Source organism: Panthera uncia, unplaced genomic scaffold, assembly GCF_023721935.1.
Source record: "Panthera uncia isolate 11264 unplaced genomic scaffold, Puncia_PCG_1.0 HiC_scaffold_198, whole genome shotgun sequence".
NCBI classification, from domain to species: Eukaryota; Metazoa; Chordata; class Mammalia; order Carnivora; family Felidae; genus Panthera; species Panthera uncia.
In genome coordinates, this window is record NW_026058668.1 from 21,790 (window position 1) to 49,355 (window position 27,566).

Sequence of the window (27,566 nt, forward strand, 5' to 3'; positions counted from 1 at the left end):
ACCCTCTGTCCCCTTCCAGTCCCTCTCCCTCGGCGGTGTGGGAAACCTCTCTCCGCCCTGCCCCTCCTGCTTCCTCCTTCTGGCTCCACCATCCAGTCCCCAAACCCCCACCCGGCCCCGTCCAGGCTCCACCCCTCCGCCCCGGCCCCGCCCCACCCGTTTCCCGCCCCAGCCCTGGGCCTCCCAGCTCTGCTAGTCCCTTCCCTGGGCCCCGCCCCCTCGCCCCCGGAAGCCTCTCCCCGCCCCCAACCCCGCCCCCCCGAAGTTTCTTGGGCCCCGGGCGGCCCGCGGGACAGAAAGCTGAGAGCCGCCGCCCGGCCGGGTGTGGATGGAGGTGGCGGAGCCCGCGCGGCGCGGGGAGTGAGCGGCGGAGCGGCCGGACTTCTGCGGACTCGCGATGGAGGAGGAGGTGAGGGCCAGGCCAGACGGGGGGGGGGGGGGTCTGGGCTGGGGTCTTCGAGCCCCTTACATTTGTTGGGGTCGCAGGCTCAGGCCCTTGTTCCGATCAGCCCTCTCTCTCCGGACTCCGACACCTAACCCCTACCCCACCCCCATCTCTCCAGGCTGAGGCTAGGCAGATAGAGCAGGGGTGGGGGTAGTGTTCCGTGTCCCGCACTTAGCAGACACATCCTTCTACGTTATCTCTTTGGCTTCTCACACCAGCTGTGGGCATCGCGGTTGTTATAGTTCGCATTGGATTGAGGGGGAGACTGAGGCTCTGGTCAGTTGATAACTTGCTGAAAGTGGCCTGGAACTGGGCTCGAACCTGGTTACCGTTGACACCCCGTGTCGGCCGGGTCTGATCCTGAAGCGGTAGATTGAGTGTCCTGGAGAGTCTGTGGGGTCTGGAGTCCCTGTGTCAAGGAATCTTGAGTCTGTGACCGTGTCTGGTGGTGAGGATTGGAGAAGTTGCCTTTTTCTCCCCTGTATAAGTCCCTGTGATCCTCTTTCTCCTATCTTCTCCCTTGCCCCAGAATCAGGCCCACATAGGAGCTGATCCTGGCCCCTGCCTTCCCCACGTCCTTGGGAGGGCCAACTCCCTGGAGGAGCTGGGCAGCCTTGAGCTTCCCTCTTCCCCCTCAGGACCCTCTTGATCTGGAGTCGGCTCTGGCACTCAGTGACCCCTGCCCTTGAATTGCAAACTCAGTTCTCCCATCAGCCCCATCACCAAAGCACACAGTGAGCACTTAATGTATATATGTGGAATGAATAAATTAGAGCCGGGACCTGCTGAGTCTCAAGGACTTTGCTTCTTGTCCTCTGAGGGGGTCTCAGCTTTTGTCCCTCCCAGCCCAAGGGATGGGGATGTGTTTGCCTGGATAGATGGAGGGAAAAAATGAAAGCTTCACTCTTGGGATAACCCTGGCCAGCTGGAAAGCCCTGAGGGGATCAGGCTGCCCGTGTCCCCATCAGTGTCCAGCTCCCTATTTCCTGGGGCCAGTGTCTGTCAGGGTTCCTTCCAGGCCAGGCCCTGCATTTCTGTGGGATGGTAGATAAGTCACTTCCCCTCTCAGCCTGCATTTCCTCTTCTATAAAATATAGGGCTTGGCCTCCTCCCTGGGTCCTGTGTGATTGTGTCCCCCTCTCTCAGAGTGGGTGGAAGGAGGGGGCAAAGTCAGGCCACTATGATTTGCTGTGGTTTCTTTCTGACAGGGGTAGGGCTGCCCTCCCCCACCCCAGGCCCCTGCTGTGAGGGTTAGACTGTCTGGTTGTGGCCCCTCCCCTTCTCCCAGAGGATGTGGGACAGGATTACTCCATCTCCAGATCTGCTCTGGCCCCCAATTAAGGGAAGTTCTCCTGGGGCCTCCTGGGCCAATGGTTTGTCTCCTGGCCAGCTCAGCCCAGCCCTGCACTCCCTCTAGTTCTGAGTTTCTAACATTGCCATTTACTGACTCCCAGATGCCAAGAGCTCCCCATATACCTGAGCCATCTAAGGGCTTGCCCACCTCCTCCCCACACAGAGGGGCTCCCTATCTCCTGCCTTGTCTTAGGCATCCCTCACTCTTGTCCTCCCATTCCTTCTCCTAATCACTTCTTGTTTCTCTAGGTCTTAGTGCTTGCCCATCTTTGTTTCTCTAAAACACCTCTTAGATCATAGTCACCTGCTCTGCCCCATGACCTCAGGCTGGCCTCACCTCACTCCCACATGGTTGTTTGCAGCCCTTCCCCTAGCTTACATTTCTCTCCGGGGGCCCCAGCTACCTTAGTGCCAACCCCCCTCAGCTTCACTGACCTCCTCTGTGCAATAGCTTGGTAGTCTGAGGCTACCAGGCTAAGGCTGAGGCTTAGTGAAGAAGTTTGGGTCCAGACACTGGGCATTTGTCCATTTGAGTTCTCAGGCCCTCAGTTTCCCCATCCACAAAAAGAGGGAGGTGGGCAATCCAGAAATGTGATGATATGCATGCAAAAGCTTTGAAAACTGCGAATATAGATGTGGGATATTGTTGCAGCCACTGGAGTAAGGTTGAAAACCCAGAACCTAGGGTTTCTTTCCTGTTTCTGCCCTGGGGTTCCACCCCCACCTTCTCTCTCTCAGTCATGCCTTTCCCTGCCTCGGCCTCTAGTGGCTCCAGGCAACTCATTTGTCCACGTCCATCTAGAGAGAGGCAGGACAGTGTCCTGTCCAGCCCTGGTTTTGTGACCTTGAGCTAATCTCTTGCCCTTTCTGGCTATACTTTCTCATTCCATAATGAAGGGGTTGAATGAAGGGTCTCTTGATACCCTTTGTGTCCTCCCTTCTCCTCTGGGCCAAGGTGTGTGTCTCTTGCCTGCCTCACACTCCTACTAAAACCTTAGTTTCTGCAAGGACTTCCTAAACTAACCCCAAACCCCTACTGCACCAGAGAGCTGGGACTCATGTTTCCTTCCGGGTAGGTCCTATGTTCTCCCAAAAGGCTGGGGCCCTCAAGAGCAGGGGATGCCCTCCCCACCCTCAGACTGAAGACTTACCTTGTAGGGTCTCTGTTGCCCCCATCAGACTGCAAGTTCCCTCAGGGCAGAGTCTATGCTTCCTCTCTGATAACCCCATCCCAGGGCTCTGACATGGTGGGATCTTAGCAGAGTTTGGTCAGCACATCATTGGGCTTAAAGGGCAAAGGTTGTCATAAACTCCCTGTGGTGTGAGGTGCCAACAAGGTTTCTTCTGCTTGTCTCTGTCTTTCCACCATGGCCTGTGTTGTGGCTTTCCACCTGTTCCCTTCCCTTCTGTGCATAGTGTTAGGGTGACCTGACATCTTTTTCTTTTTTTCTTTTCTTTCTTTTCCTAAAGGAATGACACAGAGATCCTCCCACCTCAAGCAAAGGGGAGCCAATCTGGTGCTCAGGGGTGCCTCAGGAGTTGCTCACAGTGAGCAAGGGAGGGTCTGAGTGAGGATGGGTGGGAAGAGAGAGGGTGAAACAGGAAGAACAGTGGTCAGCTGGTCAATAAGAGGAGAGAAGGCCGTGAAACTGGGCTGAGCAAGACAAAACCTCCCCTGTGAGCCCTGCCAAGAGGAGGGGCCACTTATTAAAACTTACTGGGGCATAGCCAGGCCCCCTGGTGGAAGTGTCTGAGGGGCAGGGAGAGGGGCAGGGTGGAGGGTAGCAGGCAAGCAGGACTCTGGCCTCTAGCCAGGCCTCCCTTTGGTGGCTGTTGCTGTGGCTAATTCCTGACAAGGAGACCCTTCCTGGGCTTTGGTTCATGCCATCTCCAGCCCCTTGTCACTTCCCCCCACATCCCCAAAGTGCCTTCTCTCCTCAGTCCCACCCTGTTCCCACCCAGCCCTAAAGGCTTCTTTAGCTAACTCAGTCCCAGTATTCACTGGGCACTGCTCTGCTACACCCTGAGAGGACAGTGGTTAAGGCACAAGCTTTCAGCCTTGCCCCCTGGGAGCTTCCAGCTGACAGGAAGTTTTCATGTGTCAGACAGTGGGTGAGGCAGGCCTAGGAGGTCACAAGGGGAAGGAGTTTACAAAGGGGTGTGAGATCCCATGGGGTGGTGGGTGGGCCCCTGAAAAGCAGGAGGCAAGCTTGGAGCTCAGCAGTGGGAGACCAGTGCCTACTGCTCTGTGCAAGAGACACTGAGAGTCTGCAGGCTGAGGAGGTGGCCAACAGCACCACTGTAGTTGCTGATGGAGGGGTGTGATGTGTGAAATGTGGGGTGGGGTTTCCCATTCTTCCCTTCTAGCCCTGGGCCTGGGCCAGCCTGTAGGGCTCACTGAGGAGATGAGGCCCCTGCCAGTCATGGTCGTGCAGCTAATGGGGGCTGAATACAGGGTCTCTGGTGTTGGGAGTGGTGCACGATAGGATGTGAGAGCCTCCCCCTTCTTGTCAAAGGTCCCTGGAGTCTCCTCTCTCCGTGGTCAGGGTGCCTCAGAACTGGCCTATAGGCAAGCCTCCCACTTCCACACTCCTCCCATCTGGGAAGATACTTTGGGACCATCTGACTTCCCCACTTGTCTAGTCATCTACAAGTTAGGGAGAGATGCTGAGGGGCACACCACATTCCTAAAGCTCCTAGGGTACTGAGACCCAGCAACTAAGCCCATAAAGGCCTTCTCCCGAATTCTGAACCAGGCCCAGGGAAAACATCCCTGAGAGCTGGAAGGGATGCCAGTGACAACAACAGTGACAATGACAGATACCATTTCCCAAGTTTAGGGTATTCTAGGCACCTCTTTATATGCCATATCTTTATTCAACAAACATTTATTGAGTACCTACTGTATGCCAGATGCTATCTAGGCACTGGGGATATTGCATGAAACAAAGCAAAAATCTTTGCCCTCATGGAGTTAAAATCCTTGCAACTTCTGTTATTATCACCATTTCACAGATGAAGAAACTAAGGCTTAGAGAGGTTAAGTGACTTGCCTATGGTCTGTGTGACTTGGGTGTCAAAAGCTCAGACTCTCAACCACTGGAGTGTGCAGTTCAGAGGGGTGGGGCCACAGTGAGAGCCAAGCTGGGGCTCCCTTGCCATGATATTGAGCAGGGAGGTGCCCAGCCCCTTGCCCAGCCCCTGACAGCTCACCAGTCTTCTGCCTGGGCTTGTCTTTCCAAAGCCAGCTGTGGCCACAGGGTATCCCTGGGGAGAGGCATGCTCCTTTTAACTGGGGCCCCTTTTTTGAACTTTATGTAAATTATAAAGTACTCAAAATTAGTCAGTGCTAATTTCCTTCTAGCATCCTCTAGATTCGACACGCTCTTGACCTCCTCTCTTTTACCCTCTCCTTCACACTCACTGCTGTGGGCACCAGTCACTGAAGCAAAGTGGTTAGCAAATCGGTGTATTTTTATTTTCATTTCACAGATATTTCTCAAGCACCCATTATGTGTAAAGGAACAGTGCTAGGTGCTGGGGACCAGAGGTGAAATGAGCCCATCTGAAAGGCATGTACCTGACACCCAGCCACCTAAGTAGATAATTGAGGGCTGGCCTGGAGGCTCCAGGGTGGCTGCCCATGTCTGAGAAGAGGACTCGAGTTTACCTCCTGTACCAGCCTGTGGTCGAAGGCAGAGTCCTTGGAGCCCTTACCAGATGGATGGCCGCCCACAAGTCCTGGCCTGTGGTGGGACTAAGAGCAGAGGACCCCCTGCTTTGGGGCAGGAAGCCATAGAATGGATTCTCTTGAAGGGCAGGGATGGAGAGGCAGATTACCACTGCCTGCCTGCTTCCTTCCATCCTTCTTCTCCTGCTTGAATGGTCCTTCTCTGGGACGCCTTCCTGGGCCACCCAGACCTGAGCCAGGTCCCCCACTGTCCACTCTCACTCCCTTCTTCATGCCCCTTTCACTGTTCCCTTCATAGCGTTTCATGCTCCTTAATGTATTTATGTCTGGTGTTTGTTCAGCTTCTCCTTCCCTGCATCGCCAGCTCTATGAGGACAGAGATGCATTATTTTTATTGTTTCCTGCTTACTCCGGCACCAGTGACGTTGTCAGTGCTCAATATAGCGTTTGTGGACTGGTTGAATGAATCCATGAGGCAGAATGGTGGAGCTGGAAGAACCTGGGGTCAGAGACCTGGTTTGACTTCTGGGTTTGTTTATCCCACTGTGTGACTGGGAAGTCACACAGTTTGCTGCACCTCTCTGAGCTTCAGTTTGCTGTACCATGTGAATAATGATGCTTCCACCTCAGAGTAGTTATATCATTTAAATGGGATGATGTGTGGCTCAGTATTGAGGTGGCTATTGCTATTATTATTGTTGTTGCTGTTGTCATTACTGTTAATTCTTTTTTTAATAACTGTTTTTAACGTTTATTTATTTTTGAGAGAGAAAGTGCATGTGAGCGGGGGAGGGGGAGAAAGAGAGGGAAACAGAATCTGAAGCAGGCTCTGTGCTGTCAGCACAAAGCCCGATGTGGGGCTCGGACCCATGAATTGTGAGATTGTGACCTGAGCTGAACTGGACACTTAACCAACCGAGCCACCCAGGCACCTCTATTACTGTTATTTCTGATACTTGATTAAGGAAGGGTACCTGCCTTGGGAGTTGTGGGGAAGCTCATGTAGGATGATATGAGTAGGTACCCAGCAGAGGGACATATCCCTTGTGTGGCCATCGGACTGTGTGACCCCATGTCAGCAGTTTTCACGACATGTCCTGTTGCTATCTTACAGGGTGTGAAGGAAGGGGGCGAGAAGCCTCGGGGAGCGAGGATGGCCGACAAGGCTGGCTGGATCAAGAAGAGCAGTGGAGGCCTCCTGGGGCTTTGGAAAGACCGATATCTGCTCCTCTGCCAGGCCCAGCTGCTGGTCTACGAGAATGAGGTAAGGACTCACCTGGCCCTGAGGTTGGGATTACTGGGGCAGGTAGCAAAGGGATGATGGCAGCCCAGGCCAGCAGAAGGATCCCAGAACTGGGACTGGAACACCTGCTCCACTTTTGACATGCTGTGCAACTGGATTTGGTTTGAGACCTGAGTCCTTGGGCAAGTGCCTGATCTTCTCTGGGTCTCTATGGTATGGGGACAATACCTCCAGGTGCAAGTCTCGGGCTCGTGCATGAGGGGCCCTTTGAAGTGTATGTACATAGAAATGTGTGTGTCTCCTCAGTGTATTTCTATACTGTAACTCCTTGTCATTGGGCTAGGTTCAACATGAGTGAGTGTTCCAGAAAACTAGAGCTTCTTCCATTCAACCAAAACTTTGCTTGTTTGGAGTTCTTGCATACCTCTCATATGAGGCTCATAGTAGTCCTGTGAGGGTGTCATCACATCACATTCTATAGAGGGAGATATTGAAGCCCAAGGTGGCCAAATGATTGTTCAGCATCTCTGTGAATGAAGGAGTTGGGAACCCAAACCAAATCCAGTGCTCTTTCTACCCATAGATTCTGGCGAGTAAACTCTGACACTTATTTTTGGTGGAAATCCTCTAAAATATGTTGAATATCTTCTGCCTTATTCAACAGAAGGTGTTGGACTAAAGTGAGTCTTTCCTTCGTGGCTCAGAGTCCCCTATCATCAGATTATCCTATACTGCCTGACTGTACTTCTCAGCTTTTCTCTTTCCTTTAACATCAAGTGCCAGTCGCCACTTCTGCTGTCCTTGTGCTTCTCAGAGACCTCAGCTCCCCCCTCAGGCTTGTGCTCCTACTCATTTCAGTAGGCTTGAAACTTGGACAACCAAGGATGTTAAAATTGTGTGTTAAGTAAGAGTCGATGAAGCTCTGTGTGAGATCTAAGGAGGAAAGATGAATTTTGCTTGTGGATGCTGTTTGTGTTCTGGGACTGAGGCTGTTAGAAGGCCCATCCACTGAAAGTGGGCTATCACTGTGTGCCTCTGACAGATGGAATACATGGGGAAGAACTGGTCTGGGGGCAGAAGAGGGATTCTGCCTGTCCTCTCATCCTTTCTGAGCATCCCTCAGGTTACCTTGGCAAATTCATAATGACCCAGGCCAAGAAAGGTTGGGCAACCAGATCTAACTGTTTAGAGGAACTGCCTTTGAGAAGCACCTTGCCTTTCCTGCCTGAGTCCACAGGCTCATGGAGTTGGGGTGTCAGAGAAGCAGCTGGAGGAAGGCAAGGGAATGAATTATGCAGGGAGCCCCCCAGATGTTCTCAACCGCTGCCGTCACCAAATTAGGATGTGCTGTGGCGGCAGCAGGGGGATATTTTTATAAATAAAGGCAGTTGTCACACCTTCCTCCAGTCCCAGCTGTCGTAATAGTTGAGTGACAAGCCCCCAAGCTGTCAGCCTGTCAGGCGCTGCTAGACTTGTCCTGGGCTGTGTCTCTGCACCTGGCCACAGCTGGGAAGCAGGAAGGATTTTACATCCCGTAAACATGAAACATCTAAATCAGGCTTAAAAAAAAAATCACTATTAAAAACCTCAGTGCAGTTTCAAGAACTTTGCACTCAGGGGTGGGGGAGGTTGGCCCAGGAGTAGGAATTGAGAAATGCTTATTAGTTCAATTCCTCTTTCTGATGTAAGGAACTAGGCGAGTGCAAATGACTCTTGGCTGTTTCTTTGCTGTCAGTGAGGCTGACATTCCAAAAATGCTGCCCCCGCCCAGTGCCTGCTGGTTTATCCGTTTTTCTGAGCTGCAGAAGGGCCAGATGATTCAGCGTTTCGGGTGGAGAGGAGACCCAGGTCAGGCAACCCTGGGGAGCCGGGTGGTGGGGATGGACTGACTTTTTGTTCCCAGAGAGAGGAGGGTATATTTGGGCTACTAGTTGTCCAGTTGAGGGAGGCTTCTGCACATGGGGAGCTACTCTCTCTGGGACTGGGCATCCTTCCCCAGGCAGCTTCCTTTCTCTGGATGCAGGTGGGAGGGGACTTCCTGGGGTCTTACTCTGAGTCAGGTATTCAGTCCAGCAAACTGGTCCTATGTGTGCCCCTGTTGAGGGCTGCCCTTTGTAGGCCAGAAAAGAGAGCAGACACATGCAGCACAGGGTAGAGAGAGATGCCCAGCAGGGAGTTAGAGGACTGTTCTTCCCCATGGCACGGTGTCCCTAGAACCTAGTATGGTGCCTGCTCCTGGCAGGTGCTTTGTGGATGGGGGACCTCAGAGGAGAGAAAGCATCAGGGCTCAGGCTTGTGGGTATGGCGGGAGAGTTTCCTGGATCTTACTAGTCTTCATGTTGAGTGGAGGAACTTGAAAAGGATTGGAGACTAGGGGCTGCAAAGAGATGCTTGGAGGCAAACACGGGAAAAGACACTTAACTGAACCTGGATGGGAAAGATCAGGCCACCCTGACCATCTATCTGTTCTCCTTCCCTTGAGGGGCCAAACAGAGAACAGGTCAGTGGTTATCACCCTTAGCTTTCCTTTGAAAAATACTGATGCCTGGGTTCCACATGCCCAGGTCCTGATGAAATTGGTCTGGGATGTTGCCTGGGCATTGGGGTTTTTAAAGCTCCCAGGTGCTAAAAAGGTTGAGATTCTATGGTGTAAAGCAGAGGTTCTCAAACTTTTGCATACATCAGAATCACCTGAGGTGTTTGCTAAAAGTCAGATTGTTAGGTCCATTCTCCTATGGTTATGATTTAGTGGGATGGGGCCTGAGAATTGGCATTTCTAACAAGTTCTCAGGTGGTGCTACTGCGCTGGCCCAGGTACTACATGTAGAGAACCACTACTATAGAGCGACCTGTTGCTAAGGCATTGATCACCAAGCCTTTGACTGGCTGGGAGGAGTGTGGTGTGCTTGAAAGAGCTCTAGCCTGGGCATCAGGATATAGGTCTGAGTTTGGCTCTGCCCCTTGCATTTGTGTCCAGGCTTCGTGGGCAAATCAGTTCGCCCCCAGGCCTCATTCTCTTTCTGTATACAGTGAGGTCAATTCTGGGGCTCTGGGCTTTCAGGTGATTGAGAGGTTCAGGAGAATCAGAGATGCAAAAGTGCTTGCTAAGTGTCAGGGTGTCTTAAAATATGCAGATTATCATGGAGGGAAATCAGGATCATGGAGGGAAATCAGGGCATTTCCTCTGCAAACAGTTGAGTCACTGCCTCCCAGATATTCCACCCAAAATGGCAGAGCACCAACGCAGTCCCTGGGGATGCTTTTGCTGGCTCTCTGAGTGATGTCCAGTAGCAAGCATGTCCTTAACTTGTTGGCCAGCATCTAGGGCAGCTCTCCCCTCTAACTCCCACCCCCAGGGCTGGCTTCTTCTTCCCTGGATGCTCAAGGGTGAGAACGCAGCACAGTGAGAAGTTGTTCCATCTGGGTCTCCCCTGGAAGAGGAAGCAACTGACCAACATTGGGGAGCTTGTCCCAGGCAGCTTGCTGGAGAGGCACCTGGTAGGTGGAGCCCAAAGGGAGAAAATACTCAAGTGCCAGGGCTGTTGGGCAGGAAGGCAGCCCTGCCAGTGTCCTCGGTGGCCTAGAAGAGGCTGGCCCACTGTCCTGGCCACTGGTCTTCTTAGTGATGAGGCCTCAGGGTGGCAGGCTAGTGGGGGGATTGCTTTTGAAGGAACCCTTGCCATCTTCATTGTGTAGGCCACAGAGAGTGGCCTCTTCACCTAGCCAGGGGTCAGCAGAGGAAGATGCCAAGTGGGGAAGTCACTTCAGGATCGTTGTGGTAAAGGCAGGCATGCAGCCCCAAACTTCCCTCTGTGGCTCTGCCTGGAAAGCCTTTTCTTTTTTTTTTTTCCTCTCATTTTGTGATATCTTACTCCCTCTTCCAGGCTGCCTCTTCCACAAATCTCTGCCTGGCCTCAGGGCCTACATGGACCGCCAGGCAGGCTTCTCTAGCTTCCCGTTTCTTCCTTTGGCTTTAGGCACATTTGAGTCGGCCCTGCTACCCACCTCCAGGCTGGCTGCCCCATTTCTCATGTGGATGCTGAGCCTTGAGCCTCCCTCCAGCCAGCATGGACTGAATACTGTCTACTTGCCGGGGTTTGAATACATCTTGTGATTGATTGGCAGCTCAAGGTTGCCTTCTGATGGATTGATACGCTCACTGACTGAGATCAGGGTCTGCGGTGGGGCCTGGGTGTTGGAGGGTCTGGGTGCATCTGGCTCTCACTAGTTTATGGCCCCTCTATCTCCCTCCCCAGGACGAGCAGAAGTGTGTGGAGACAGTGGAGCTGGGAAGCTATGAGAAGTGCCAGGACCTTCGTGCCCTCCTCAAGCGTAAACACCGCTTTATCCTGCAGCGATCCCCGGGGAATAAGGTAGGGCTATGCCCACTGCTGCCTGACCTTCCTCCAGGTCCACCTGGGTTGGTTTGGGAAGATCATCCCTGGAAGGCTTTCTAATGCAGGCCAGGCCCCTGGATGTAGCTCCTGGAGGGTCTCTGGAGTGTGGCTGAGGCTCAAACCCAGAGGCTACCACAGGTTAGACCTTTTGCTCATTTTGGCCTGGAGTCTCCCCACTGCCTGGTTGATAGGAGATGCATTCGGGGCACTGCTTTGAGGTCTGGTCCCCTCTCCCCTTCTAGGCACTGGGGCCTCCTTCCCAGGCTATAGTTGGAGGTGGGGTCCTTGGCCTTTCCCCACATCCTGGACACATGAGGCACAGGGGCTGAGACAGGAAAGCTGGGGACTGAGGCCTTCAGCCCACCAGGCCTGCAGCACTGATACAGTCTGGGGCAGAGGGGAGGCTATGGCCTCCACTTCATCTCAGGCCTTCTTGGGTGGGCCACCCATCCTGCCTCCGTCCTGGACTCAGTGCTCAGAGACCTGCGGCCCCCCAGCTTTCTTCCCTTTGCACTTTCCTTTTTTGGCTGAAGCCGGAGAAAGTCTCTTGCCTGGGAGGCTCTCCCCCTGGGACATGCTGTGTATGCAGATGATGTTTGCTGCTTGCACATTTCTCTGGCAGGGAGTCTGGGTGGGTGTTGATGCATGGTATAGTTTCACAGATGTCAGGAGAGAGTTTAGATTTGAGGCAGGCATGTACAGCACCTCTTTCCAGCTCGCGCCCATCTGCAGCTGGGCCACGCCTCGTCCCAACCCCTGCACATCATGTGGAGCCTCGCAGAGTCAGGCTGAGTCACAGAGGCTGGGGGTTGGGGAGCATCTGGTCTGGGCCTGCTGGAGGCTACTCTTTCCTCCCCCAGCTTTAAGGCCCAGGAGCCTAAGTCCTCTGAGTGCTGGGGCTCAGGGCTTGGGGCCCTGGAGGAGGCTGTGGTGCGTTATTTACTAACCCTTTGTCCTACTCTGCAGTGGGTGGAGCACAGAAACAACTGTGGAGCTCTGGGAATTGGGGGTTGAGCCCAGGTTTCACTTGACATCTGCTGCTTAGGGCTCTTAAGAAGAGGAGAGCCATATTTTGGTCTTTCAGGCCAGTTAGCCCCTGCCTGTTCCTCTCTGAGCAGGCACTGTAGTTGTGTATGTGTGTGAGTTACATGCAGAGTACATTATGTAGAGGTGAGTGTTCACCTGACCATGGATCTGCCTGGGTCTTCGTGTGTCTCTCTGAGTGAGCTTATATGGATGTGAGGCAGATGGGGTCATGCTTCTCTGTCCTCTGCCAGTGCTGTTCTTCTCTCCCCAGCTCTGACAATCAGCTGATGGTGGGCTTAGGTGGGTGGGGCCTAGCTCAGTGTGGGACTTACCTTCAGAGAGGCCTATTTGTGCAGCTGCATTCTTAGCTGCTTTGGCCAACACCCTGCCTTCCACCCCCCAATCCTGCCAAGAGTTCAGATCGGCTCTGGGTGACTCTGGGAACAGGATGATAAGTCAGGGAGATGAGGCTGTGGAGCAAGTTGTGGGGGCTGTAGGGCGGTGGGAGGACAGCACATCCAGTTCCAGCTCTCCCTGACTCTCGCCGCCCGAGGAACTCATACAGACAGCAGGGTTCCCCAGAGGTCAGATGGTGGACCGCCCGGAGCACCAGGTCTCCCATGTCTTCTCACCCTCCTTTCCTATCGCCCTGGGTGTTCCCCATCCTCAGTGAGGCCACACGCTGGCCAGGAGGTCACATGACCCTGGCTGTCTGGTCCTGAGGCCGCCTTTTTCCCCCCTCTAATCAAATAAACAAAGACGCCAGTGTCTTGCATGCCCCTCTCCCCCTGCCTCCCATCCCCACACCCCTGCCATGAGGTCACAGGCAGACGCTGCCAGGAAGCAGGGTGGCCTAGCTGGGCCTTGCTGCCCTGCTGGTCTCGGCCAGCTTGGCCCGTTCCTCTTTCCTGCTGCCTCTCTCCCCCTCCCACTTTTTTCCTCTCTGCCATTTTGTCCTCCCCTCTTTCCCAGGCCATGTGGGCCTATTCTGTGGCCAGTCCTGTTGGTTCTGAAACTCCAAGCAGGGCCTGTGCCCCAGGGCTTCTTGGAAGGGCTTGAGAGGGACCTGTGTAGCCTGTGGCTCTTTAGGACATAGGGCCAGGGGCGGGGCCAGAGGAACAACTTCTTGGTATTCCACTTGTCCCCATTCTGGTCCCCCTTGTGGGATGCCTGGCTCATTCAGCCAGGATAACAAGGTTCCTTAGAGTGGGACTGGGTCCCATTTAACCTTGCATTCCCTCTCCTAGGGGGTTCCTTTGGCCAGTACAATAGGTCTTCCTGAAGCCACCTCCTTCACAGGGAGCAGAAGAGAACACAGGCTGGGGCGCCTGGGTGGCTCAGTCGGTTAAGCGTCCAACTTGCGCTCAGGTCATGATCTCACAGTTTGTGAGTTTGAGCCCATGTCAGGCTCTGTGCTGACAGAACCTGGAGCCTGCTTCGGATTCGGTATCTCCTTCTCTCTCTCTGCCCCTCCCCCACTGGTCTCAATAAATGAATAAATGAATAAATGAATAAATGAATAAATAAATGAATAAATAAATAAGAGAACACAGGCTGACCCCTTTTCCATGCCCAGGCCTGCCTCAGGTGGGCTGGTCATTGGGGAAGGATTGCAGGTTGGGTTGGGCCTCTGATCTTGTCCCACTGAGGCCCCAAGTAGTGCATAAGCCTGTGCAATGTGGGTTTGTGGGACTAGAACTCTTAGCTTGACTCCCAGGCCAGTGCTCTTTCTCTGCCCTACTCTTGCTCCATCTGTGGCTGATTTCAAGGGTATGTCTCTGCAGCTCTCCGGCATGCTGAATCCTCCACTGAGCAGGGGCCCACCATCTCGGAGCCTGCAAGAAGGAGCAGCAGCTAGGCTCCAAGGGGCTGGCCCTGGGCTGCCTTTCTGGCAGTCCCCATCACAGGGCTGGGTAGGCCCTTGCAGAGCCTGGATGTTGCCACCGTCCCTCCCTGAGCCCCCTGCAGCCCTGATGGCTGGGCTAAGAGGCAGTTGCCAAGGTGCCCTGGGGTTTCTGACTTAACTGCAGATCTGCTGCCAGGATCGAATTTACCCTGGTCATGCAAATGAGCATTTGGCTGTGCCTGGCATGGGGAGGTGGGTGGGACCCAGGGCCCTGTATGAGGAGGAGGCGGCAGCAGCCAGGAAGAAGTTATATAACGAGGATGCTGCGGGGGCCAGGCAGACTGTGGTGTTACATAACATTGAAGGTGTCCGGAGGGAAGGCGCTATCTAACACCAGGGTGGGGGATGGGCACGCTGGCAACCCGCCCGACAAAGAACTAGGGCATCTTGAGGTCAGAGTGGGCAGTGACCCAAAAACAGGGCAAGGGAAGGAACTTTGGGCCAGCTCATTCATTTACTGGCTCATTCATTCAGTAACTATTTACTGAATACCTACTGTGTGCGGGGACCCTGGCATCAGTCCTGTTTAATTCCCTCAGCATTGTTTGGGTTAGGCATTATGCCTTTATCCAGATGAGGAAACTGGGACTCTTTTGTCAGAAGGAAGGCAATAGTGATAATTCCTTTTTTTTTTTCTTTATTCTTTTTGAGAGAGAGAGAGAGAGCAAGTGCGTGCACAAACGGGACAGAGACAGAGAGAGGGAGAGAGAGAGAATCCCAAGCAGACTCTGCACTCTCAGCACAGAGCCTGACACAGAGCTCGAATTCAGGGACTGTGAGATCATGACCTGAGCTGAAATCAGGAGTCGGACACTTAACCACCTGAGCCCCAACAGTGATAATGCCTATTGCTGAGCACTCACTCTATGCCCAGCTCCACAGTCAACACTTCAGATACATATTTGATCTTCACAGCTCCATGAGGCAGGTTGTGGTGGTCTTGTCTTTTTACAGATGAGGAAACTAAGGCTCAAGGTCAGCCAGCTGTAAGCAGTGTTCTGTCCAACTCAGAGACTCTACTGCTATTGTGTCTGCCATGCAAAATGGTCCCTCTGTTTGTGCGGTCTTGCTCCTTCTACCATTTCTTGTCTGATCTTGGATCCTGGCAGGGAGGGGGTTCTCTGAGCTGCTGTTTCTTCTTCTTCTTTTTTTTTTTTTTTTTTAAGATTAAAGACATTTATTCTTTTTAAATTTAAAAATTTTTTTTTTCAACGTTTATTTATTTTTGGGACAGAGAGAGACAGAGCATGAACGGGGGAGGGTCAGAGAGAGGGAGACACAGAATCTGAAACAGGCTCCAGGCTCTGAGCTGTCAGCACAGAGCCCGACGCGGGGCTCAAACTCACAGACTGCGAGATCATGACCTGAGCCGAAGTCGGCCGCTTAACCGACTGAGCCACCCAGGTGCCCCTAAATTTTTTAAACATTTATTCATTTTTGAGAGAGACAGAGCATGAGTGGGGGAGGGGCAGAGAGAGAAGGAGACACAGAACCGAAAGCAGGCTCCAGGCTCTGAGCTGTCAGCACAGAGCCTAACATGGGGCTCAAACTCACAGATTGTAAGATCATGACCTGAGCTGAAGTCGGATGCTTAACTGACTGAGACACCTAGGCACCCCAGAAACACTTTAAAATTAAAATGAATTTAATTTAATTTTACTTTATTTTATTTTATTAAAAACATTTTTTTAATGTTTAATTTTGAGAGACAGAGAGAGCGCAAGCAGGGGAGGGGCAGAGAGAGAGGGAGACACAGAATCTGAAACAAGCTTCAGGCTCTGAGCTGCCAGCACAGAGCCCGACATGGGCTCCAACTCACGAACTGTGAAATCATGACTTGAGCCGAAGTCAGATGCTTAACCGACTGAGCCACCCAGGTGTTCCTTATTTTATTTTAAGGTTTATTTATTTATTTTGAGACAGAGAGAGAGAGAGAGAGAGAGAGAGAGAGAGCGCGCACGAGAGCACAAGGAGGGTAAGGGTAGAAAGAGAGGGAGAGAGACAGAGTCCCAAGCAGGCTCCACACCACCAGCACAGAGCTCGATGTAGGGCTCAAACCCACGAATGGTGAGATCATGATGAGCTCAAATCAAGAGTAGGACGCTTGGGGGCGCCTGGGTGGCTCAGTCGGTTGAGCGTCCGACTTCGGCTCAGGTCATGATCTCACGGTCCGTGAGTTCGAGCCCCGCGTTGGGCTCTGTGCTGACAGCTCAGAGCCTGGAGCCCGTTTCAGATTCTGTGCCTCCCTCTCTCTCTGACCCTCCCCCATTCATGCTCTGTCTCTCTCTGTCTCAAAAATAAATAAACGTTAAAAATTAAAAAAAAAAAAAAAAAAAAAAGTAGGACGCTTGACCGACTGCACCACCCATGTGCCCCCCAATTTTTTTTATTTTTTAAGCAGTTTTTTTTAAAATTTTTTTTTAAACATTTATTTATTTTTGAGACACAGACAGAGCATGAATGGGGGAGGGGCAGAGAGAGAGGGAGACACAGAATCAGAAGAGGCTCCAGGCTCTGAGCCATCAGCCCAGAGCCCGACGCGGGGTTCGAACTCACGGACCGCGAGATCGTGACCTGAGCCGAAGTTGGACGCTTAACCGACTGAGCCACCCAGGCGCCCCTAAGCAGTTTTTTTTTTTTAACATTTATTTATTATTGATAGACAGAGACAGAGTGTGAGCAGGGGAGGGGAAGAGAGAGAGGGAGACACAGACTCCAAAGCAGGCTCCAGGCTCTGAGCTGTCAGCAGAGGCCAATGTGGGGCTCGAACTCATAAACTGCTAGATCATGACCTGAGCTGAAGTCGGATGCTTAAATGACTGAGCCACCCAGGCGCCCCTTTTTTTTTATTTTTGAGTAATCTCTACACCCAGCATAGAGCTTGAATTCACAACCCCAAGATCAAGAGTCACATGCTCTACCAACTGAGCTGGCCAGGTACCCCTCTCTGATTCTAATGTAAGAACTGGGAGCTCCTGCATGAGATGAGAAGGGATGCCTGGGGTGGGATGGGGTGTAGAGTCCTGAGTCATGGGATTACTTTATGTCACCTTGTGCAAGTCTCATCCCATCTGTGAGCCTCTGTTTTCCTCATCTGTAAGATGAGGGGGTTGAAATTGACCCTCATTGCCCTTTCTCTCATACAACCTATGATTCAAGGCCAGAAAGGATACCCTGGGACTTTTTCACTTGGCCAGAGCTGAGTGTGGGGCCTTCTGGAGAGCTGCATGTGGCCCTGGTTCCAGTGGGCCTTCACCAATGGACACCCTTCACACCTGTCACCTCTGTCACTGTACTCAGCCTGGTGTGGATGTAGACTGGGACAGCTCCTACTTTATGGAAAAAACAGGCAGCTGGTCTGGGGAAGTCACATGGAATAAGACCAGATCTTGGCTCTTTCCACAGGGCAAGGCTGATTTGAATCCAAATCTCTGGCAGCATCATGCTGAGAGCCAGCCCCTTCTCTGCTTGATCTATCTCCTTCCCTCCCCCAAAGCCCCTTGTCAGACCTGTTGTGGGGGGTCATTTCAGTTTGCTCCTGACCAGCTGTGCCATCACAGACTTTGGGATCTGGGATGGGAAAACTTCCTTAAGACCCCAAATGTGAACTCTGTTAAACATCTGCCATCCACCCCATCCATGTCCCCTGCAGGTCAGCGACATCAAGTTTCAAGCAACCAGTGGGGAGGAGAAGGAATCCTGGATCAAAGCCCTCAATGAAGGGATCAACCGAGGCAAGAACAAGGCTTTTGATGAGGTGCGATGCAGTCCTATGGATGGCTCTGTGTCTCCTTTCCCGCCATGTGTGATCTCAGAGAGGATCCTGCCCCCCCCCCCCCCCCCCCAACTTCAGACAACCCTGAGATTATGCTACAGACACTGGGACATCTACAGTTGTTACCTCATTTAATCACAACACCCCTCAAAGTGTTCTCATTTTAAGGATGAAGAAACTGAGGTGTCAGGAAATTAGTTTGTTTTAAAGTAAAAAGTGAATAGGTAGAGAGTAGAATTTAACTGGTAGCCATGCATCCTTTCCAACCCAGCCTCAGCTGAAAACAGCAGGTGGGCCCAGGCCAGAGGGGTCTGGGCGGGGGGTGTCTGAGAGCTTGAAAGCTCTCTTTTCAGTTTGGCTGTAAAGTCCAGGCTGGGCTGGCTTTGGCCCTGGGCCTCCCCATCCATCTGCAATGACTACCTAGCCCCCTGTACTGTAGTGTGACTCTAGCACCAGTGGCTGTGATTAGGTTTGAGGTAGGCAGGGTATCCCATGGGGCCAGATCTCCTAGGGTGGATTGTCTTTGACATCATGGATTTGTAGCTCTTTGAGCTAAAATTGACCTGGGGTCCACCTAAACTGACCCCTTGGATTGCAGAAGCCGAAGACCTGAGGGGAGGAATCTTCCCAAGCAAGTCCCTCTTAACACCCAGGTCTCCTGACTCACAGCCGTGGTTTCTATGTCATGTTTTATGAGACTGTATCTTGCTCAGCCCTTCACTAGCTAGAGAAACTGTCCCCGTTTCATGGGTGAGGGGTGATAGAGCATATTGCAGGTATTGGAGGCCCCAGAAACATGGGCTGGATGTCAGCCCAGTTTTGGTGGAACAGTCAGAAACAGAGACAGTTGAACCTCACCCCCATCCCCACCCAAGGTGGGCCTGACTCTGAATCTGACCTAAGGGCTGAAGAGTCTTAGCCATACTCCCCATCAAGGACAAGCTACTTCGGGGTTCAGAGTCTGGATTTCCCATGCAAATCTTATTTACTCTTCCCAACTACTCCTGACTGTCTTTCCTTACCATCAGAGAGGATTTTCTGTCTTCTAGACACCCTGGCCCAAAAGGGGCAGAGGCCTTGCTCTCTCCTCAGCTATCCCCAAGGGACCTGGGAGAAGGACTGGGTCCATTTTCTGGAAGGCAGGCACCAGGGGATCATGGGCTGCCTTCTCTCTGCTCCCACAGCTAAGCATAAAAACAGCCTCAGGGCTGTTTGTATATATACGCAAGTATACTGAAGGGCAAGGGCTGGTAGCCCATATCCAGGCAGGAAGACTGAGGCAGAGAGCGTGGCTGCAGAGAAAGGGAGAGCCTCAGATTGCAGAGAGATGACAAAGACAATATAGGGACAGGAAGCAAAGCAGAGGTCCAGACACAGGGAGGTGCCTTAAAGAGAGGGCCAGAGGTAGGGCCCTGACCCTATAAAGGGAAGATGTGGGTGTAGACCCTGCCTCTGAGTCAGGTTAATGTCTGGGCATTTCTTCCTCTCCCCAAGGCCTGCTGGGCACTAACCTTGTTCCCTCTTCCCAGGTAAAAGTGGACAAGAGCTGTGCACTGGAGCATGTGACACGGGACCGGGTGCGTGGAGGCCAGCGGCGCCGGCCACCTACAAGAGTCCACCTGAAGGAGGTAAGACTTTGTCCCAGCTTAGACAGGTAGGAGGTCAGGTGAGCCTGGGACCACAGCTCCTTAGGGTGGTAGCCAAGCTTGGGGCCACCTTTTTCCTGGAGACTTTTGGAGCTGGGGCTTCCTGAGTGGTATATGGGGTGTCTGTGTGTGGAGGCTCATGTGTTATATGTGCTTGGGGTGTAGATGTACCTGCTTTGCTTATTGAGTCTGCACATTGCCCTTACTCAGAGTTGGTCCCTAAGGGACACTAAGACCCTGAGGCTGGTCCCTGCTTCTCAGAGCTCAGCTTCCAGATGGAAAAAAGACCTGTCCACAGACTGCTTTAAGCAGAGTTATGACTAACTTCTATACAGAGGAGGGCTCTCAGAAGCCAGGCAAGAGAGACCACAGAGGGCCCAATGGCACTTGAGCTGACCCATGAAGGACAAGAAGGGCTTCAGTTGTCAGACTTGATGTGAGGGAGCTCTCTGGCCACAGGAATGACCTGAGCTGAGGCAGGAGGGTTTAGGGAGTGCTGAGTCCCTTTGACTACACATCCCTTTGGGGTGTGCAGGAGCTGGGGATGGGATGGATAGGAGGGTACATTCCAGAGGTCAGTTTGATGCCCAGGGTAGCATGGGTTGGGTTAAGGGAGAGAGAGGCAGGGGGCCAGGAAGAAGAGGGAGGAGGTGGGCCCTCCAGGGCTCAGGAGGGGCCAATGGGAGAGACCCTGGGAAGCAAGAGACATCTGGGCTTGCCACTGAATACAGGGCTAGGGGAGGTGGGCCAGACAGAAGGGGAGGGTTGTCAGAGGTGCCCCAAGCCTGACTGGGTGAATGGAGGCCCTGGACCAGGAATTGGGAGAAGTTATGGGCACAGTGAGGGTAAGGGAAGAGCCCTTTTTTGACCAATGTTGCTGATGGTGAGTGGATGGTGAGGGGAAAGATTTTGGAGACCAGGAAAGAACCTCGGCAAATGCTACATTTGGTGGTGGGGGGGTGGGGCAGGCAGTAGACAGCCAAGGAAGAGAAAGCCAGAGAGGTGAATGGCACCTCCAGAGAGAGAAGGGCACAGGATGTGTTATCAGCCAGGTTGGCAGCCACAAGTCACAGGGGCAGGTCTGGGGAAAGCGGCAGGCAGTGACCCCATCAGAGAAGGGCTCAGCTTAGGTTTCCCAAGGGGTGCAGAGCTGGGGGTGCCAGAGGGAAGGGGACCGTGGTAGGGAAGAGGGAGAAAGGAAGGGGCCGAGGTCATTGGGGAGATTGTTTTTGAAATGTTTTTGGTTGTTTTTGAAATGACACGTCTGTCAGCTGAGGGAATAAAGCCCGCAGAGGGAATGCCTGAAGTAGCCAGAGAGAAAGGGAATGCCCCAGGGGGAGGGCTACGTGTTGGGGAAGGGCCAGTCTTGGGAAGAAGGACCCCCTGAGAAGAATTCAGAGAGGCACTCCTGTCCCAGTGACTGAGCAAGTGTATGTACTGGCCAGATCCCCTGTGGTAAATGGGAGTGGGGTTCTCAGCCAAGACCCCCACTGTAAGGGACCTTGAGAGAGGCCTCCTGCCCAGCCCTGCTCCGGGGCCTCTGAGGCTCCTTGGGAGGGTCTCCATGACCGTGGGGCTGCTGGGTGTCTCTGTAGGTCCCTCAGGCCAGGTGCGGGGCAGCTGCCAACTCAGTGCAGCTGTTCTTCTCTGGCGGTCAGCTGCGGTATGGGGCTGCCTGTGTCTGGGGTCACATCTGACGGCATGAGGAGAGTAGGCACTGGCTGCTGAGCAGCTGGGCAGGCAAAGGCTGCAGAGATGTGGGCTGGAGGGCTGGTCGTGAGGCTGGCAGATCATACAGCGGTCTCCAGAGAGGGGAAGCAGAAGTAAGTGGGCTCGAGACAACTTGGGAGGCCGTGTTTGAGTCCTGGTCCCATTGCCCCCCTGGATGGGTGCTTGCACAGATGGAGTTCTCTCAAGGCCATAGAGCCAGAAAGGGGTCAAAAACAGGGCTGGAGCCATGTCTCTTGCTGCCCAGACCAGTACAGTTGCCACTAAAAAGCAGTCTTTTTCACAGGCTGGGGCACCAAGACGACACCCTATCTCTGACCTGGCTTGTGATTCCAAAACAGGGAGTTCTGTGGGAGTGAGGGAGAGGAGAGGATTCATCAGAGAATCACTTCAGCATCTAATCATGTGACCTTGGAAGCCAGGGCAGAGGATGTGGAGAGTGGGAGGCTGGGGGCCTGGGCAGCCTGGATGGGAGGACTTGAGTACCTTATGGGTGGGCACAGATCCAAATGCCAGTCATCCAGGATGACACCTGTATACTGTCCCTTACCAGGTAGCCAATGCAGCTTCTGATGGGCTTTCGCGCCTGGACCTCGACGTGCCAGATAGTGGGCCGCCAGTGTTTGGCCCCAGCAATGATGTCAGTGCAGCCCAGCCCCAAGAGACACTCAGGCCCCCTATGCCTCCTACCAAGCCTTCCCCACTGCCGGAGACCACCAGCCTCAGTGACAGAGTGGAGACTCCTGCCGGGGAGAGAGCCCCATCCCCTGTCTCAGCAAGCTCTGAGTCCCACCAAGCGAACTCAGAGACTCCAGTACAGGAGGACAGTGGCCCTGAGCAGACCCCCAGCATGGTGCTGCCTGACAAACTGAAGGTGAGCTGGGAGAACCCCAGCCCCGAGGACGCCCCTGACTTTGAGAGTACAGAACTCCAGGTGCCCTGCTCTGAGGATTCTGAGGCTGTGCCCAAGGAGGGTGGGAAGCCTCCTACACCCCCACCCAAGATCTTATCAGAGAAACTGAGAGCTTCCATGAGTGGGATGGTGGCTTCTGGGCCAGCCCAGAGTCCTGAGGCCTCTGAAACCTCGGCCCCAGATCCAGCACAGATGTCAGTGAATGGCGTGGATGACAGTCTGGAGCCCGTCAATCCACCCCAGGCCTCGGGCATCCCAGAAACAACCCCAAAGGATGCAACAACGTCCACAGCACTGCCCTGCTGGGACCTGCCATCTCATTTCCATCCCCGCTGTTCCTCCCTGGGGAACCTGCTTGGGGAAGGCCCCCGGCGTCCACGGCAGCCTGGAGAACGGCTGTATCGGGCCCAGCTGGAGGTGAAGGTGGCCTCAGAACAGACGGAGAAACTGTTGAACCAGGTGCTGGGCAGTGAGCCGGCCCCTGTGAGCGCTGAGACATTGCTCAGCCAGGCTGTGGAGCAGCTGAGGCAGGCCACCCAAGCCCTGCAGGAAATCAGAGATCTGGGAGAGATGAGCCAGGAAGCACCTGGGCTACAGGAAAAGCGGAAAGAGCTGGTGACCCTCTACCGGAGAAGTGCACCCTAGGGCCTGCCAGGCCAGGGCGTGGTCCCTCCTAGCCAACCCAGTCCATCAAAGCCCAGCCCTGCCAAAAAACATGCTTCTGCTCAGGCCGTAGAAAGGCCATCAGGCATGTTGGGGGTATGGCCAGGAACTATGGAGATTCCTGGTATCCTTCCTGCCCTGCCCTGGCCAATGGTGCCAGGAGCCACCCAGGACCACTATCTGACTATCTGGCCCAGTTTCTGGGCTTGGGCAGGGAGCACACACTTGGTTGCTTGCATGGTTGTTCTGAACTGCCCCAGGGCTTTAGCATGGCACTTGGGGTTTCTGGGGGTGGCATCATCTCTGCTTCCCACCCCCAGTAGTTTACATTCCTGACTTCTGAATAGAGCACAGCTGAGCCCCCCCTCCTCCCCACCCCGCCACAGCTCCCACATCCAGATGTTCCCGGGCAGAGAGCGTCATGGCAGAGGCAGCTTTGAGCCGTAACTAGCCCTCCCTACCCACCTACTCGCAATAGCTGCCAAGGCCTTGGGTCCAAGTTATACGTTTTTCTGTCAGCTGAGTGAGACCTGGAATCCAGCCAGGGCCTGTGAAGGCAGGTGGAAGGCATCTGTGTGGGATTCCTATTCTGCAGGCCTTCCTCTCTGGTGAACTGTGGAGGAATTGGAGGACTCCAGGGTAGAGGAAGAACTTGAAGGGTCTCCTAGTCTAGTCTCTCCCCCTGGACCAGCTTGTGTCCAGCCCTGCACATTTCCTGTAGAGGTGAACCCGAGAATAGCTCTGAGGTCAACATCAGAAAATCCTGTACCTACTTCATTCATTATAAATGAACCTTCAGAGGAGAAGCCACCTCAAATTCTGTGCCTCCCCAGATGGGATTTATATCTGGCTCTCTATGCTTCCTCCTGAACCCAAACAGGCCCAACATCCCAATCATTTCTTTGGATGCTGATGGGGGTATGTTGGGGCCTGAAATCACTTCCCTTTCCCCTCTTCCCCTCTGGCTCAGGCCCTAGATGGACTGCTCTTCCTGAACTTCCTAGTGGAAGAGGCATTTCCTTTTGTCCCTTTCCTGGTCCAACCCCGCAGCCTGGGCCTCTCCCTATCTGTCGCCTCCCCTCCACCCCAATTCTCCCCGCACTTGTCCCTGACTCTGGGAACACACCCAATCTCCATCTAGGTGCAGAGGCCCTGAAGGCACAGCCACTCTCCCTGGGACCTATAGGAGTAGGAGCAGCTTCTGAAAGGCCTGCTCAGGGGGGTTTTAGCATGTGCACTTTTATTTACTGAAAGAGGACAGGGAGGGTCACAGCTGCATGTCCTGGCCTTTCTGCCCACTGCTCCACCACCAGTCGTGCCCACTGAGACCTGCCAGTACAGGTCAATGCCTTCTTTACTGTACTTCTACTTTGTTCTTGAGGGTAGTGGCCAGGGATCAGGAGGGGCAGATATCCACTCTGCAGCCTATACTGGGCAGAGGTGGAGGTGAACAGCAATGTCCTGACCCATGAGCCCCCACGGGCCTTCTCAAACTACACTCTTTGGACAAACGAGGCTCCCATGCCACAGTCTGCCTGTCCCTCCATCTGCCTTCAGTATGAAGGCAAGAATGGCATCAGGTGCCTAGTCACATGGCCCCCTGCACTCGTCTTTTGGGGAACAGCTTTCCCCCACCAGCAGCCTGGACCAGCTGGGGCTTTAGCCAAGTCACCTGTTTCCAGGGACTAGAGCCTCAGTTTCCTCCTCGGATAAATGACCAGATTGAGCAAGTAGCTCTGGGGCCATCTCAGTGACCTAATGCCATTATGGTGTTCTTAAGGGATTCCCTGTGCCTTGGTGACCTGGGCCCCAAGGGGAGGGGTAGAAGGATTGGGAATATGCAGGGTCTGCCTGGCCTGCCTCCTTGAGGAGGATAGCATTCCATGTCTTCTGTTTATGAAGCGCCTTTCTCAAAGTTTGGCAATAAATCCCTTTTTATGGAACTTCTCTGCTGCAAGCCTGTTTGTTGGTGTGGGGACCAGCTCTAGGGCTGGCCTCAAGGAAGCAGAGGGTAAGCAGTGGTTGGTCAGTGGCATCACTGGTCCTTTAAGCTTCCTTCTAGTGCTTCCTTCCCATAGGCTTGGCTGCATCTTTGCTAAACTCAGCCAGGCCCTCCAATTTTACCCCCTCCCCACCCCTACCTACATGTTTCTATAGGCTGGGAGCTAAGTGTCGTAAGGCACAATGCTTTTCAATTTTTAGAAACTTCATTTGGAAATGATTTCGAATAGAAAAGTTGCAATAATAAGACCAGTACAAAGAACACCCACGTATTCTTTATCAGATTGACCCATTGGTTTATCTTTTGAGTGCTTTGTGTCTTTAACATATATAATTTTTTTCTGAATCATTGGGGAATTAGTTTTCATGGTCCCTTATCCATAAATACTTCAGTGAGTATTTAAGTATATTCTCTCATGTAACCATAATACAGTTATCAACTTCAGTAAGTTTAACACTGGCATACTTATTATCGCTCTTATTTCAGTTTTGTCATTTGACCCAATAATCTCATATTTTTCCTCCAGTGGAGGCTCAAATATTGTATACATGTCTCTCTAGTCTCCTTTAATCTGAAGTGTTTCCACAGCCTTTATCTTTCATGATGTGGATATGTTTGAAGAATATAGTTCTTCCTCCCCACTGTTTTTAATAGATCATTCCTCACTTGGGATTTTTCATTGTGAGGTTTCCTCTGAGTTAGACTGAGGTTATGGATTCTTAGCCAGAAAACTGTATAGGGGATACTAGGTCCTTCTCAGGGCATCACATCTGGAGACATACGACCTTCATTCATCCTTCATTGGTGATGTCAATTTTGATCTTCTGGTCAAGGTGTCTGATTTTTCTATTGTATAGTTACGATTTTTTTTTTCTCTTGTAACTAACAATCTGGGAGATATTTTAAGACTGCACAAGTATGTTACACCTCATCAAAATTTCCCCCTAGATTTAGTATTCATTGAGGAGTCTTGCCTGAACAGGTGTTCCCTATAATGATTCAAAATGATTCCAGCTGTTATTTTAACCTCAGAGCCTGGTCCTGATTAGGGGTTAGCCTGGGCCTTGCCATGTGCCCATGGAACCCCTAATGCATCTCAGCAGGACCCCAGGGCTTCACTGAGTGCTTTTTGGAAGCCCCTGGGCCAGTGTACTGAGCTCCAAGTCAAACTGCCAAGGTTCAGGTCCCACCCAGAGACCTTGGTGACTCCTCAGCCTCAAGGGCCTCAGTTTCTTCACCCATGAAAGGAAGATTTACAATGTCCCTACTCCCTGATGTGAAAAAGCACTGCTGTGCTCCCCAAAGGCTGGCTCCCTTCCTCCTCTGTGAGGGCTGCCGGACAAGTCCAGTGGCCAACATAACAGGAAGCACCTGACTCAGGGTCTATTGACTGGCAATGACCCTTGAGTCCTGCCTGAATTCCCCTGCCACTGGCCTATGTGTCATAGCCATGCTGAAGAGTGGCCTGCAGACCCTAGGTGAATCATTTCACCTTCACAGGTCCCTTATCTCTGAGGAGGAATCAAGGTAAGGGAGAAGAAGCCCTTTATTGGTAGGGGTGTCACTTGCCCCTTGCCCAGGAATGAGGTTCCCTCTGGAAGGTCACCTTGGAGACAGCAGCTGCTGGAAAGGTCTTAGTGGCCAGCTATAGGGCTGAGGAAGGATGTGGTGAGAACTTTCCCTCTGGTTCTGGAGGCTGAAGGCCTATGTGGAAAAGGGGAGGCCTTTCATTTGAATAGTGGCTGCAATATCTCAGTGGCCTGAAGTCCTGTGGGTAGTTACAATGCAGGGTTTTGCAAACCACAAGGTGGCCATATTCAGACAGAGGGGAAGGGAGTGTTGGGGTGGGGTGGGGGGTGGCATTTGGATTGCCCCTACCTCTGCCCCTGCCTGAGCCTGGGCCCTGGAAGCTCCCTGTGTCTTTCTGGTGCCACTGTGTTGTGTCCCTCCTCCAAATCCTGTTTCCTGCCTCCTGACCTTTATTCTCATGTCCCTGACACAAGACATGTCAGAGACATATGAGACATAGCTGTCAGAAAAGGCCACATACACACTCAGGTGGAGGTTTCTATGTCGTTATGAGGAGGCTCTGGGGGGGAACATGGGGGTAGAGAGATGATGGTGAACATTCCTCCCTGTTGTCATAATTTTATTAAAGGAACAAAGATCCTGGAGGAAGCAGCAGGTAGAAAACCATGACTTTAGATCTGGAAGTAGACACAACTAGAACAAGTGACCTTAGGCAAACTGCCTCAGTTTTTCCTGTCTATAAAATGGGCTAATTCTCCCTTTTTCACAGAGTTGCTGTGAAACACTTAGCCTGTGGCCTGCCTCATAAAAAATGTTTAACAAACCCTGGTGGCCTCACAGGACACATCCTATTTAGCAGGCCTATACTCACCTCCCATTGTCACCACAGTGGCCTCATGAGAAAGCTTGTATTTATGTTCACTCCATTTACAGGTTAGTAATTCAAGCTTAAACAACTTGCCTAGGAGACAACAAGTTAGTGCCAGGATCTGGATCTGATCCCCTGGGGCCCTGGCCTGGGGCCACCATGGGCTTCCTGCTTTTTCTCTGGACAGTCTGACTTCAGATGGACACTCAGCCTAGGGAACCTCTGGCTGACTTGGGGCTTGGGGTATCCCCACCTTTTTTGGAGCCTGGAGGACACTCCAGGCTGGCTGGGCTCTCCACCAGCCAGCCATGGCCCAAGGGAGAGGCTCAGGAGGCCCTTCCCTTATAAGGACAACAACTCAGCTGTGATGAAACTCTTCA

At 52.9% G+C, this 27,566-nt stretch overlaps 1 protein-coding gene across 1 annotated transcript; it reads left to right on the forward strand.

Moving 5' to 3' along the window:
• Nucleotides 1-292: 292 nt before the first annotated feature.
• On the forward strand, nt 293-26,772 carry LOC125917543 (pleckstrin homology domain-containing family O member 2-like). The gene is made up of 6 exons (XM_049623719.1): nt 293-409; nt 6,604-6,753; nt 10,989-11,105; nt 17,714-17,818; nt 19,366-19,464; nt 21,764-26,772. Exons 1-6 carry the CDS (start codon nt 398-400, stop codon nt 22,766-22,768), a joined length of 1,488 nt encoding a protein of 495 aa, XP_049479676.1. The 5' UTR covers nt 293-397; the 3' UTR covers nt 22,769-26,772.
• Nucleotides 26,773-27,566: the final 794 nt, after the last annotated feature.